This window comes from Lepeophtheirus salmonis, chromosome 5 (assembly GCF_016086655.4).
Source record: "Lepeophtheirus salmonis chromosome 5, UVic_Lsal_1.4, whole genome shotgun sequence".
Taxonomy (NCBI): Eukaryota; Metazoa; Arthropoda; class Copepoda; order Siphonostomatoida; family Caligidae; genus Lepeophtheirus; species Lepeophtheirus salmonis.
Window position 1 is genome coordinate 49,444,733 of NC_052135.2, and position 15,804 is coordinate 49,460,536.

General features: G+C 33.2%; 1 protein-coding gene across 3 annotated transcripts; it reads left to right on the forward strand.

Moving 5' to 3' along the window:
* Positions 1 to 728: 728 nt before the first annotated feature.
* Positions 729 to 6,019, forward strand: LOC121118427 (glutathione S-transferase 1). 3 transcript variants are annotated; one of them, XM_040713012.1, is made up of 2 exons: positions 729 to 1,460; positions 6,001 to 6,019. In XM_040713012.1, exon 1 carries the CDS (start codon positions 803 to 805, stop codon positions 1,454 to 1,456), a length of 654 nt encoding a protein of 217 aa, XP_040568946.1. In that variant the 5' UTR covers positions 729 to 802; the 3' UTR covers positions 1,457 to 1,460; positions 6,001 to 6,019. The 3 variants fall into 3 exon arrangements, with proteins under 3 accessions (XP_040568946.1, XP_040568945.1, XP_040568944.1); XM_040713011.1 differs by lacking the exon at positions 6,001 to 6,019 and adding an exon at positions 3,992 to 4,321; XM_040713010.2 differs by lacking the exon at positions 6,001 to 6,019 and adding an exon at positions 1,513 to 1,930.
* Positions 6,020 to 15,804: the final 9,785 nt, after the last annotated feature.

The following is a 15,804-nucleotide window of genomic DNA, read 5'->3' on the forward strand; positions in this document are numbered from 1 at the left end:
TTGAAAATTGAAAATGAAGTCATTCCAGGGGCATCTGTAGGATTATATATATTTGATTTTGGAGGAGCTTGGTTTTTTTGAATTTTTTTCCCCATGTTTTCTCATGAATGTTTTTTCTTTCACGTCAAAAATTTGAAAATTTGAAGAATGTTTTGAGGAGATCACCTTAGCCATATAATAATAGAAACCTGTAAGCGGAAGCGGAAGGGAACACGGTACAATGGTATAACATAAACTCATAAGGGCATTTGTCATATTTTTATGGAATAAAGCCACATTTATTAGATTCAAATAGTCGAATGTATACTTAAAAAGAGGCCTGTGATAGGCTTGACACTGAAATTAAATAGTTTTAATAAGAATCTGTAATTTATAAATTTCACAGGTCTACTTTTTTTAATCAACACATGAAACTAATTTTCGCCCATTTTTTGAAAAGTGCAAACGAATGCCAAACATAAAGAAATAAACCGATCTGGCTAAAAGTTGGTGTGTGTTCTTCCAAGAGATGCTACTAACTAAACATAACCTCGATACGCGTCAGAAGTGCGTTATCTCGGACTTTGTATATATCAATGTCAATATGTCAATGTAAATATGAATATTTAAATAAATTGATAGATAACTCTCTGCTATGCATACAGTGTACATAGATTACGTTCTCGCCAGCTATTGGCTATTACATGAATGTCATTTAAGTTAGCTCTGGGCTTCATAATATCAATTATCTTTCTAAATAAATTCCTATTAGTTATTATTCTGACATTGAGTAATTAGGACCATTCTTATTGAGAAAATAAACATGAGTGCCATTGAAATTTATGGAATAGAAAGCTCACCTCCATGCAGGATTGCTTTCATGACTGCTGAAGTCACTGGAATTTCATATGAAGTCAAAGAGATTAACTTGAGGATCGGCGATCACATGAAACCTGAATTTCTAGCACTCAATCCACAGCATAGTGTCCCTGTTCTTAAGCATGGTGACTTCGTTATGAACGAGAGTAGAGCCATTGCTTCATATATTGCAATACAGTTTGATAAATCAAAAAAACTATATCCTTTTGAATCAAAAGTACTTGCCAGGGTCAATCAGAGATTGTATTTTGACAGTTGTGTCTTTTACAAGAGTTTTGCTGAAGTGGTGTACCCTAAGATTTTTGGTAAAGAGGAAGTAAAACCGGAGGCAATGAAAAAATTAAAAGAAGTATTGGGTTGGGCTAATGATATGGTCAAAGAAACTGGATATGCAGCTGGTACAGATCATTTAACCATTGCGGATATTGCTTGGATATCAACTTATAGTACTATCAAAGCTGCTGACGTTGTGTGTCTGTCTGAATATAAAGAATTAGAGAATTGGTTCGCTCAATGTATAGTTGCAATTCCAAACTACAATAAAGCTAATGGAAAAGGAGCTAAAGCTTGCGGCGATTACTACAAATCTATGTTCTAAGAAGGTTCATATAAGATTTTTGCTAATTATAATTTTTGATTGATAACTGATTATAGCTCATTTTCGTCATGAAACAGTCAAATTACTCGAATAAATTACCTCTGCACAAAAATGTTTGTGAATAAGTTAATTTGTTTTTACAATGAGCAGGCTTATAAGAAGAAAATAAATCAAAATTATCTGGTTACCCTTGAAATTTAAAGAATGTTTGTCAATAGAGCAGCATAGTTGTCATTACGTTTCATAAAATTAGCTGCGAGCAGCTATGAGATAAAGGAGAAAAAAATACGACTCTGTATCTAAAAATGATATAGATCAGAATTACTCCGTTGACAATCCTCAATAATTCTACTCCGAGTTTAAGAGGGACACCTAATTTTATTTTATTTTACTTCTTGTCTTTCCCCCAGTACTGATTACTTTATACTTTTATGTTCTCTGTTTAACAATAAAATAATGATGAAGTATTCTTGAGTAGAGTTTTGCCTACAATTTATATAAAGGTTCTTATTGACCTATCGACTAGAACCGAACTAATTTAGTGATCTGTAATCTTTAAATCGTGCATATATACGTGGGCAATGCTCAGCTCAGACCTCTCCAATGAGTACTTGAGTTCACTTTCTCCCTCATAGGGTGTTTTTCCAAGGATTGTTTGGTATGCTAAACCTGTCTATGATTCGATAGCAACGGTGGATATAAGTAGGCAGACTTAATCGAAGAGAGCTTTTTTCAAAAATCTTGAAAATCCCCAAAGCTTATAGAGGCAAAACAGTTAGAAGTATTTTGCGTGTTCGGCGATATTTTGCTATTGAATAACATACATCAAAGAATTTGCATTATATTTTGTGTAAAAAATTAAAATGAGTGGTCCAGAACACTTGAAATGTTGACAATGGTAAAGGGTGCAACCCTTCCGAAAAGTGGTAGTAACTCTTCCCAGATGAAGGGGAAATGCTAATGATTAGAATTGGTGATCGATATTGGAGTAATTCTAGCAAATGGCATTTTCCTTCTCTCCCTCTACCAATTTGAGAATAAATTGTAACAGATTTTTAAAAAACAACGTCATAAGCATGATTCATTCTCTTTTCCAAAACATTTTTCAAATTTTAAGAGTTACCATGTCGATTTTCTGTTTCTTTTTCTTTTTTAACAAGCCCATTGTACAAAAGATTTTCATCACTACTGATATTCTTTTTTTGTTCCCCTTTCTGCTCTCCCGAAAACCCGAAATCCAGCCCTACACAAAAGTACAGTTAGAACCATTACCACTTATATAATTAAAAAAAAAATTCTCTCACTCAGAATTTTCAAGTAATTTATGTTTTTACATATTTTCTAGTGAGTTTCCTGGATACTAACATTATGCACTTAACATTTTAAAATAATGTTATAAATAAGTCAAAAATATACGATTGATATTAAATAGGACTTAAAATATATTTCAATGGATAATCTCTCACAACTAACACTATCAGGGGCAAATTTATCATATTTGATGCTTAAAAATATAATGTAATAATATATTTGGTAAAAAAAAATGTATATGTACAAAATATCAAATATTACACAAGCTCCAAAAATGCATTAAGTTCAGTTCAGTAAGTTTATTGTTAGTTTAATAAAGGACTTATTAAGAACATATCAATTATCTGAACATAGAGAGGGCAATTGGGTAACCATTTAATTGCTTTACGCCACAATTAAACCTTTGGTTAAATTTTTTATTTAATACGTCATTTAGTATGGGTATTTCCTACAAAAATATATCATTGGACTTAATCCATTAACCCCATAAAATATTTTTAAAGGAGTTTTGAATGATACTTTCTTCAATTTATTTACCAGGTGGTCCATTCAAATACAAACACCTACTAATTTAATAATGAATGAATGTTGATTTGTTGAAATTAATTCATACTTCGATATATTCAACCTTAAACAGTTCGTCACAATGCCAAACAAGCCTGAGTTATCTCGCTTGTGTACAAGAGAGGAAGAAAAGCTCTGTCAAAAAAGACAAGCTGTTAAAGAAAATAGCCCAGGACAATCCCCTCTCTTTTATCTTAATCTTAACTGTCATACACGCCTGATTTCTTTATTTACAATCACACAACTGCAATCATTTACAAAAGAAAAACGAATCTCATTACAACATAAATATTAGTGATGTATCGAACAATTATGGAGTCCATAATTTAACATGTTTTTTTTTACACATAACCTAAATGAAATGAGACCTTGAAATATTAGCAGTGTAAAGTTACTAATAGTACAAGAAGTCAGGTTCAGTAATGCTCTGGAGGCCTGCGCAACTAGTGGTACGCTCCTGTATGGTCGGTCCTTCAGTGGCTCAGACATCATAGGTCTTAGCTGGTGACTCTGTATTAGCCAGATCTTCGAAGTATGTTATAACAGTGATTCTAATGGCCTTTGTGGGATAAAACCCTTGGGAGCTGTGATGGTGTGATAACTTTGGGGAGCACTTACAACCTGATGATATCGATAATCACTGACCACTTTATGTTCCAGATTTGACGATGTTGGAGAACAATGGAGCTTCACATCACTCCCATTTCGTCACAAGGGAGCTGATATCCTTCATTTAGTATCCAATAGGATCAAGGATGCCCGTCTTTGTATTGAACGATCCATGACCTCCATCCCTTCGTCCCATCTTCCAAGAACCATACAAGTTGACCTGATAAATATTTTTATTCACAATGTGGTTGCCTTAAGTGGGCCATTCTCTTCTTCCTTACCTTGATCCATTGTTCATCTGTCAGAATTGACGGAGAACACATATATCCTAGTCGAGTGTAACGATATTTTTAGTAACCAATAAAAAATAGAACAATTTTATCATCCGTGGGTCATATTTAATACACCAGTCATAAGAAACCAGTTCTTACGGATTTATTTTTTGACCACGAATCTCCGGATTTCTCAGTGAATAGCCAAATGATTGTAATAATTGAGGTACTTATGGGAAGAAACACTCCCTACACAACGTGAAAACCCATTTTCAAATTCATTTATTACTTTTTTGAAACATTGTTACATACCTACTTAATAATTGATTTTCTTTATAATTATCAAATATGGCCACCATCAGCTTCCAATACGGACTCCGGAAGCCCCAGCATACCCTGATGAGGTATTCCTTGGAGCCCAGGCTTAGTCGACGGAAACCTTAATATCCTCAATAGTTTTATGGCACACTTGACAGACCTGACTCTCGATGTGCCATCATATAGAGTAATGAAGAGGATACAGATCTGGACTCTGTGGTGGGCATAAGCTCTTTCCCATAATTGCATATTGTCATTGATGAGCTTTCTGTAGCGTTCATGGCGATTTTTCAGGTAGGCCTCGGTGAGGATAGACCGCTCACGGTCCCACCCTCATTCTTGATCGTCTTGGACACTGTAGAGCGGCTGACTGTTATGACCCCCCCACCCCTCCGAAAATAGGCACCCCTGTCTTATTCTGACCATGTTCTAACGAGGTACAAATGAAAAATGTAGGCCTCCATGGGTCCTATTGTGCATGGGCACTTATAAAGGACACATGCACACCAGACAGACACAAACTCTATTTTATAAATATGTATAAAGACTAGTAAACAAAATAAAAAAGCTTCAAAATTTGCAAATAGTGCAGAATTGTATGTAATTTCTTGAAAAAAATTCAAATTTAGTGATTTCATATTGATTTAATAATAATTCTTTACAAAAATTTATCGAGAATAATTATATTCTCGTATATTATTAAACATTGAGTAATAAAAAAAAAAGATAGAAATAATGTTGTCATTTTCTAAAGGTTTTGTGATTGTATTTTCACTTAATGTTACGTATTTTATATATTGCTTTAAGTTTAGAAATTTGTTTAAATAAAAAAAATCAATTAAAATCAACCTGAAATTAAGTAGGTAAGTATGACGTGAATTATTAACAAACCAAAGTTTAATTAAAAATCATAAAAAATCAACCTATTTAATTACATATATAATATATTTTTAAACTAAACGGAACATGAACCACTGTTTCTGTGTGCACGTTTCCACACAGTTCAAAACTTACCAACTCATTCCAAAAACCTTATGGTGCAATTTTTAATAAAAAGTTAAAAAACTATACAGTTATATATTGTGTACACCATGTTAGTACAAGGAATTGGTTATTTCAAAATTATTAGAAGAAGAAGGATAAAGTTTTCTGAATAAGATTGTTTAATCTGTGATAGAAAAAGGTTTCGTGACTAAACACTTGAGTACCGAGATGTTTGTTTTTATTCTTTTTATTTTATAAAAAGGATTAATATAATCTGAGGGACGCGGTTTCCGTTCAGCTTCTTAGACGAATATAGTATAAAAAAGTATGTTTCATGTTTAACTATAAATTAGTGGTAACTTGAAATGCTAATTGTTTGTGTTCTGATGGTTATTTTTTTTTTTCGGTACTTTTATATAAGTTATTAGCTCTTTCAATAAGTTTTAATTTCATTCTAATCATTGTGCCCATGCTTTTATATTCTAGGAGTGGACCCATCTCTCTGGTCGTGTTGATGAAGTCTTCTATATTTCTGTTATTTATAAACAATGGTGCATAAAATATGTCCTACGTTATTTAAAAATAAAATATAAGGAAAATGAACTTGGCAATCCTGACAATTGGAAGAATATTTGGTGGGTAAGCAGCTAAGCCATCATAATGATTCATTAGATCAGTTGCAGTGAGAGATAGCAAATAAACTCAAATCCCAGTCTTTATATAGTAAGGGTTTCCAGGATGGAATTACTCCTATCACTGACTCCATCAAGGTCTAACATTTATAACTCCAGAGACAACCTTCATTGTTACTCTCCGTCTTTCATTGGCACACACACTAGTTATTACTTTATACTTAGATGTTTCCATCTCAATAGTTAAATCAATTTTGTAATAGCTTTAGTCAGTAAAAAGTAATGCTCAAGTTGCAACTACAAAATTAGCTCCTCCTTTCCAGGGCATATTTTATAAATCTCTGGTTATTGAAGTTCCATTCTCTTCTCAGGATGTTTCATTGCTATTTTCAGCCAATATTATTTCACTCTAATAAAAGATCCCGTATTTCATTCTCGATTGACTGGTCTAATCTTTGATTATTTTCACAGTTATTACATGGAGATTCTGCGGATTGGTTCATTGCTGCACTTATCTTTCTTCTTTTCTGTTGCTTTTTGTTTGAACACGTTCTCGGTAAAAGCTTCTTTTTTATCCAAGACGAAATAAGGTGAGTTAACTAAATTATATATCGATTAGGTACAATCTTTTGTTTATTTTTACTTTTTTACAGGTTGCAGGACATTCTAAAAGGAATAAATCTAGCTTTCAGAACTTTTTCTTTCTTGATCTGCTAGAGTTGAGGACAGGTAGGATACCCCTGACAATTTTAAGAATGTTTGCCAGGAGAGCAGATTAGCTGTTATAGCGTTATAGTCGTGAGAGAAAGGAAATACACACAAATCTCACTCCGTATATAGCCAAACATCTAGGGTGGAATTAGTCTAATGTCGATGCTCAATTCTACTGTGAGTCCAACAAGAACTTACACTTATAACACCCAAGCAAGCCCTCATTACCATTCTTCGTCTTTCATGAGCACACACCATAGTTATTACTTGATAATTGGACGTTCTGTCTTCAAGAATTAAACACTAATGATAACAGCATTGGTAAATAAAAAATCTGTTCAGATTACCAACTAGAAAAAGTTTCTTCCGCGTTCCAGGACATGTTTTATACACCTCTAGAAACAAGGACGTAGCAACACGTGTGCTGTAGCTAAAGCTCAGAGTGACATTAAAAAAAGGAAATTATATTAAGTCAGTGAATGTTTGATGGAACAACAGGCGAAGTAGAACTATGCCTCATTGACCTAAGGACCCTTCCCTATTGCCCATATTATTTTTCGTGGATTTTGTGGATTATGATTTCATAATTCTATAGTTCAGCGAATATTTGCTTATTCAATTAGCCAAGTCACTTACTTATACAATTTTTTCTGGTATAATAGCCATAAAACTATACAAAGCTCCAGAAATTTCTGAAGAGTATATATTAGTTTTTTACTATAATAACAGTAATTCTTCTCATGCTGGAAGATTAACTTTAACAATAAACTGATTATGGAATGTATTAAACTCATGAGTATCGTAACTTATCCCTCAAATTTGAATACCATGCCTATAATTAACTTAAATTTGTATATCAATGATTGGGCTGTATGTATACAGTGTGGTCCATTGAAATCCGAACACCAAACTAATAATTCATGACGGTTAAGCTATTGAAATTAATATATATTTCTATATATTCAAGCTTATACAATTAATTACAAAACGAAACACATCTGAGCTATCTAGCTGGCGTACAAGTCGAGAAAATTACACTTGAACGTGAATGACAAACTTCCATTCGCACACTCCAAGCAGTTGTGCGTCTCCAGGACCACCGTTTACTCCGTCAGCAAGTCCAAAACGTCCGAGAAGAAGAAGACCAAACTATACCTGGAAGGGGTAAAGAAAAGGGGGCCCTTGCAAGAGATCTTGGGATTTCATTACAAATTGTGCAGAGAGCTATCAAAAAAGTCGTTGAAAAGAGCCTTGTGAAGGTGGAGAGGCCTCGTTTGATACCAGCAATGAAGCAAACCCATCTCATCTATTGCAATAATCTTTTGAGTTTTTTTTAACAATTTTGGCCCCCTACAGCCCTGATGCCAAACCACTCGACTACATGTCGAGGGGAAGACCTGCAGTGCCCGTCAACCCAACACCGTGGTCTTTATAGCCTCTGTCAGCCAGCACTGGCAAGCTATAATAGAGGACCATATCGGCAGCCGGTGCCAGGGCTTTTTTCGCCACCTGGAAGCCATAATTGCTGCTAAAGGCAGTTAAGTTGATGATTAAGAGAGCTCAGACACACATACAATTATAGTATTCACTTTATTGGAATCCTTCTATTAATTGATAATTTATATCTGGTTGAATTTTAAAATTCAAACTGTTCCGATTTTTATAGACCACAAGGTAATTGGGAAGAGTTTGTTAATTACTGACTGATTTTGGGCATTTTTCTTTTTTTCTTTTTTAAAGAAAGGTTGTGAGAACCACTATAAACGTAACAGACCGGATTGGTCAAAGTGATTTATTATATCTAATACCTAATGATGCAATTTTCCGATATTGATTTAAAATTAATTTTGTGTTAAAAAAAAATTATCAATGACTCATTATAGTTATTAATAATTTAATTGGATATTCTTATTCTCTTGATTTTTGTTCAAGATTGTTTTTATGGTGGTGCACCCCATTTGTAAAAGATAAGCCCAATATTTGATGAGTGAGAAACATTATTTGTGGGATTTTCTTTCTAAATTGTATGAATGTCGATGTCAATAAACACAACATGTTTACACAACTACAGCATACAATTCAATTATTATTTTCCTTTGTTGCAATGAGTGAAATCCATAGAATAAGTACATGTTATATTTATTAGATCCAAATCATGATAAAGTGAGAATAAAGACTCTTCCAGAAGAACCCAAAAAGAGATAAGATCATTTTTTTTACTTGCTTCATTATTATTACTTGATCCATCTCTAATGATAATTGAGGAATATATGTATTTACAAAAAATACTATAAACGTGTGTTGAACTTATGAATAACCTCTCACAACAATAAAAGCAAGGAATTTTGATTACTCACATATGGTTATAGTCATATAAGTAGTTGAGTGTTAGTCGTGGAATGAAAGAAGGGGGAAAAATAAATAAGAGAATTGTCATTAGATTCGAAAAAAGGTTTTTTTTTCACAGTATGACAGCTGATAAGCATCTATATAAAAAATACAGGAATACAACTTTGTATATTTGTACCGAGTATGGAAAAAGTAATGAGATCGTCTAAAAATACAGTTTTGAATAGGTGTTGTTGATTAAATTTTAAAGTTCCGATTATTTTTTAATAGCTTAGATTCTAAGGCTTTGATTGATGTACATGTTGAAAACAAAAGTTCTATAGATGTCGCAATGGAAGCAAAAAGAGCCATCATAGGTTATTTAATCTGCACCGGGATGACCACCTCGGATATCATCAAGGCCTTAAACGTCAGCAAGCCTACAGTTTGTCGGATCAGAAATCGTTTGTCTGATGAATGACAACGTTAAGAACAAGCCCAACAGTTGAAACCCCAACAAAGTGAAGCTAGGAGACACAATGGAGGCCTTTAAGATCAATACAACGATGAAAATGTCAGAGTACGCTAAGAACTCCATTTGGTGGCAAATTGAGAAGAAGGCCCGCAAAGATGCCATGAAGACCTACGTTAGCCAGCAGCGGATGATCATGAAAAGGACTACGTTGCCAATGTGTGCAAGGGGGTCCAGAAGCAGTTGGAGGCTGTCATTGAGGCTGATGATGGCCAGATTCATGGTTAATGTGCATAGTTATAGTAAAAAATATTATAAAATAAAATTGTCTATGTACAACATCATCCTGATCAATTATGAGTATTTTAATGACTACTTAAAGGCAGGTTTCAATATTTTTTCTACACCCGATATATGAAGTTTTTAAATTAGTCTAACTTTGTAATATTTCTAAAAATGAAATGATACGTTTATCAATTTCCATTGACTAGTAGAGTGTGATTAAGCTAAAAGGAATCATGAATTAAAACTTTAAAAAAAAAAAAAAATACGTAGGGTATTGAAAGAACACTTTGAGGACCTTCCTTTTTACTTAATACATTAAAAAAAAAAAAAAAAAACAATATCAGTTTCGTAATGTCGTCGAAGAAACGTAGAGTGCTTGATTGTCTACACGGGAGAGTTCCTGTTTTTTAGGATGTCAAAATTGTGGAAGTGAATAGGTCCACTCATTTGAGGATAAGAAAGACGTTTGAAGCTGATGATAGCTATGAACAGAAGCTTGTGAATGGGGGCCACAACATAAAGTTATCGGAGGAGATCATGAGTGCCTTGGGACACAGTAATCTTGCAAATACTCAAACTTCGATCCCCAAGCTCGCAAAAAAGTACGACCTTAGTGAAGGGACAGTCAGCAATGCCGTAAAAGACATGTTCCTTAAGAGCTATATCCCCCGAAAACATGAGCTCATAACAGCAACGGTAAAGTTCACCAGATTGACCAAGTACAAAAATAGATTTTACATAGATACTTTTATAACATGAATTTAACAGGGCCTTCTCAATATCAATCCTTAAGGATTCCGGTTCCAAAGCTTTATTTAGTTATAAAGTTGGCAGTATGTCTCCTAAGATTTAAATGGAATTAACGTGAAAACCCGATGATGAAAATTGACGATAATTCGTCAAAGAGTGAAAATTTTATCCAGACTCAATTTTGATAAAAACTTATTATTGCTTGCTTTTGTATTGATGAGACATATACAAATAAGCCTTTACTTCCTTAGCCCATTAAAGCCTATCGTAATCATATAAAGACGGCAATGCTCTCTACACTTAAATCAATGGTAGATTAGATTAATCCTCTTAATTTTAAAATATGAAGTACAATCATGGTTTATATTCTTCAAAGAGTGTCTTTGATAAATTTCTACAGTTTATTATATTATCTTCCGCACTTAATATTCATTTTTCTATATTTAATCTTTTCTTTTTTTTTTCAAAAATAAATTATTCTTAATCAAGACTGTAGGTTATATTGTTCATAAATTTTGACCAAATTAAGTGAAATGCATTTTGAATACTTTCCCATTGTGGTACTTAGGTGAAGTAAAAAATTCGAAGCCTTTTTTCCCTTTATTTTGGGAATAAAATTAACATAGTTAAGATTATCCGATTTAAGTGGTTCCAAACGCTTTTCTGGCGAATTTTCAGTTCCTGGCAATGGAATAAGTGCTCACATGCCCGTCCAACTTGACAATTTTCATTATTTTATAGGCATTTTCAACGTTCATATTACCATTAACTGAATAACTTTGCTGTTGCATTCGATACTGTATGAGGTTAATAAACAACACAATTTTTACCCGCCTTTTCACCTTGGTCCTAGTGATACTTAAGAAAGTATCGAGTTTTCTCTTTTTTTACTTCTTTTTTGAAACGCTGTAATACACAACTGGTCTCACCAAACAAAAAACTGTGCATGAACTTTTTTAAAGTGGATACTTAACCTTTAAACAAACTTTAAGCTTTTATTGATGCCATGCATTTATCATGAGATTTAAGATTTTATATTGAAAAATTAAAGATATATTGAAAATGTTTTTAAATAATATCAGATGTGCTTAGTGAGATTAAAGGATGTTCATTTTTGGAGGGAACTTTTTTTTATTTAAATACAAATTAGCTGAATTAAAAAATTTCATTCATCATTCTTTAGAACATATTTCACGCCGTTAATTTATTAATTATCGATGACTTTTTATAAATTATAAATATGGATATAAAGTTTAGTCAATAACCAGTGTTGATTTTTAGACTTGCGACAAGACTTGGACTTGAGTCCATATTTTGAAGACTTGTAACTCTACTTGGTCTCATAATCAAAGACTCTGGATTTGACTTGGAGTCCAAAGTTTACACTAGCAAATGGATTAGAAATTTAAAGCTATTTTACACTTAACTCAAGAAAATTTGTAACACTATAGACTTTAAATTATACTGGGATGGGAAAAAGTATTGTGACCATTTTCTATCTCATTTTTGATAAATTTTGTGCGTTTAATTAAAAAAATCTAGTGACATAACTTAATGCTTAAATTATCAGCTTTCAATTGATCTATAGAACATAAACAAAAAAGCCAAGATCATGGAGGAAGAAGAAAAAAAATCTTACATTGTTCAAGTTGTTCAGACAATATCTAACCTAATGAAGACCCTAAAAGTCAGTAAGGTATGTAAAGTCAAAAAATCGTTTAACTATTGGTATAACCTTCAGGACAAGGCTAACAGTGGTAGACCAACCATGTTGAAGCTCAAGGAGTTAATGAAGGTTTTTGATAAAAACCCGGCAATTAAGTTATCCGAGTTTGACAATAAAAATAAGGTGGATCAGTTTTCAGTTGGCATGGACGTAAAAAAGACTAGTGGAAAGTCTGTTAAAAGAATCGAGAGGCCTCTTTTTTCACAACAGTAGTAAAAATTCCGTTGTCAGCAACTTCCGAATGACTTAAAACACAATATAAATCGGATAATTTTTTTACTGTAGATCCAATCTATAATCAGCCAAATGACCTCGGGTTTTTTTTTAAAATAATACCAGTATCAATATTAGGACTGTACATCCGGCTTCTCGGATTAGTTTAGGGATTATAATCTAAATGGAGGAGGGGGGTCCAAGGTTAATATAAATAGAAGGTTATACCATAAAGTGTGTACACCTGATGTTTGACTTCCACCACGCTTTTAATAGTACTTTGGTTTGTCCAGCTGTGATAAATGGTCTAGGGAGTTAAATCTACACAGTAATTGGTTACATAGGATTATCTCATGAACTTCTTGATTAGCTTATGGAAGAAAATTCACAGCTCAATTCCAAAAAACCAAGATTATGCATTTTACAACTTTATGTAAAGATTGTGGTAAATTATTCAAACTCATAATAGAAGTTTTTTTGGAATGTTCTCAGTTAGATATTCTGAGATTATTTATTAGATTGAACCTTGGGGTCTAGAGGACAGCTGTTAATATAATGATAGCAATAGTTATGTTCGGCGTGTCATCGAAAAATAAAGATCGTACTCCTAAAACTAAATCGATTCAGAATACTTTATTTAATGTGAAGGGTTATTACCTAGCAAAAAAATATACCTATAGGAGAAACCATAGTTGTAGTGAATATTCTTGTAATTTTTACTTCGGCGGTTCCAATATATGGAGCGTTCGAATTGCAGATTCATAAGACAATCGAACGTGCTTGGGACTGGTCCTCTGATATTATTAGATGTAATCCATAAAAACTCATCTAGATATTTTTTGACTTTGTGGAAGATACTAACACTTTTTAGAAAGAGCTTGAAGAAACGAGCAAATATATTAGTAATTTTAGTGGGTTATTTGTTATTTATTTATTTCTATGTTGATGGGAATGAATATAAAAATTGATGTATATCTTAGTGATTTATTTTATTGAATTTTATTCAGTGAATATTTTATTGTAGAGATGCTTATGTTTTTAAATTGGATTTTAGTATACTTTTGTTTGTAAGCCTTAATCTGATGAAGAAATTATTATCTATAATGTTTAATTATATTTCTTAAAATACATATTCACCAGAAAATCTTAGATAATTATTTCCCATCTGAATAAAGGTACAAAAATAATAATTGTGTGCATCATACATAAGTACAGGGTGTACAAGCTATCTATGCCGGCACTTTAGAGTGCTCTTTTGGGCAAATGCAAATACTTGGGCAGTTGATTGTCTTTGTTATATAGCTACTTCAAACCTGTACCAGTTAGAAAAAAATGGAGTCAATTGAAGAATTGGTTGTCACAAATATTTGGAAAAGGTATGGATCCCTCCTTGGAATATGCGCTAGTAACGACAACATAGACCAAGGTGAAGTCCTGGGCCAACATCGTTGCCAGCCTTGAATATGGCAGCATGACTCGGCTCCTTTCCACACCTCGAAAAATGTCTCAGATGGCTGCAAGACCATTTTGACGACCTCATCTCGCCATACTTTTGGACTCCAAACTCGCCGGATCTGAATCCGATAGATTTTTTTGTTTTGGACGCAATCGAACGAAAAACGATCCGAACCCTCTGCAACACCAAAAACGAACTAATCAGTCGGATCAAGAAGGAATCCAAGATTTGCCTAGGGAACATATGATGAAGGCCTTTTTTTGCTTTTGGCCTCATAATGAGAGTGTAATTGAGGCTGGAAGTGATTTTATTGAAATAAAATAAATCAGAATCCATCCAGCTTTTAGAATCTGGTTTTATTTTTTATATCTGATAACTGGTTGGAGAGAAGATAGTGTTTGAAAAAAAAATGAGACTCAGATAGCTTATGCACCTTTTAATTCTCCAACCCTGTTTGAAACAAATACCTGTACAAAGTATGAATCCATCATGTTAATTAAACTCGGAGTATTTAACATTGTATTTTGACCATCTATAACCTACTCTGTGTGTGAGCAATCTTCCTCATGCCATTGAGCAGAATGATCAGATATTTCTTGCATGCATTTAATAAATCTTATTGAAGGAGGTAACAAATAAAAACCATTAGCCACGGATCCATTATTCTCCATCCACTCAGTTCATCGTCCCTTTTCAAATCGTTAGTAACAAAAAAAAACATAATGGGATTCCAGATTTGATCATGAATTTAAAAAAATATAAAAGTTGTGAAAAACACACACAAAACAATAAAATATGCTCGTTTTTTCAAAGTGTCTTTTTAAGAATTCACACTAAAAAGAAGAAGACGGCCATTGAAGAATCTTTATCGGTGTTACTATCAAGATCTGAATCTTGAGATATTGAACAAAATATTTTTCCAAGAAATATATTAAAAGAACTATTTTCTTAGTTAGTATTTTGGGCCCGTCTGCATTTACCATTATTTTGACAGTTTTTACGTTCATTGAGATAGTTTTATTAGTATTAAAAAAGGAAGTTGAGAATACCCTACGCCGTTGGAAATCTGAGTACAGCATCTGTTTAAATAGGAAAGAGAAAAAGTTAAGTCCTGATTGAACTCATCATAATTTTCCTTCCCTCTTCCTTTTTTGACAAGCGTTTGACAGGAACTATATCTATTTATTCAGTTAATGTCAGATATTCAAAATAAATATGCAATACAATGGAATAGTTCTCTATTGTTGAGAGTCAAGAAATGTCTTTTATGATCAACTATGTACACTATCAAGGAGACGTACGTATCAGATTCATGAGTGATAAAGTACCTGGTTTTTTAGTGTGTGTACAGTGTGCGCGGTAAAATTGTGGACTTTTTGATAACAAACAAATTCACATACCTTCTCACATTCAAATCCCTAACATTGGATTGTGAGCTTTGGCATGCTGCTTTATCGATTTGGCAGGACTTTGTGTTGATCGCAGTGTCCACAAACTCCAAAATACCGCTGCCTGAGAACCTATCAAGGCTCTTACCTGGATCCATCCTGCTTTTAATCTTGTAAATAATACTGTGAGAGCACCTTAAGACCTTCATGATCTCCTCGACACTCACTTGGGCGTGAGCAAGTCCGACACCTTTTGCCTTTTCGTCTCCATGCTGACAACTGTTGATTTTTGAAAGTTTGTTTTGTATTATTTATTAACCAGAATAGTA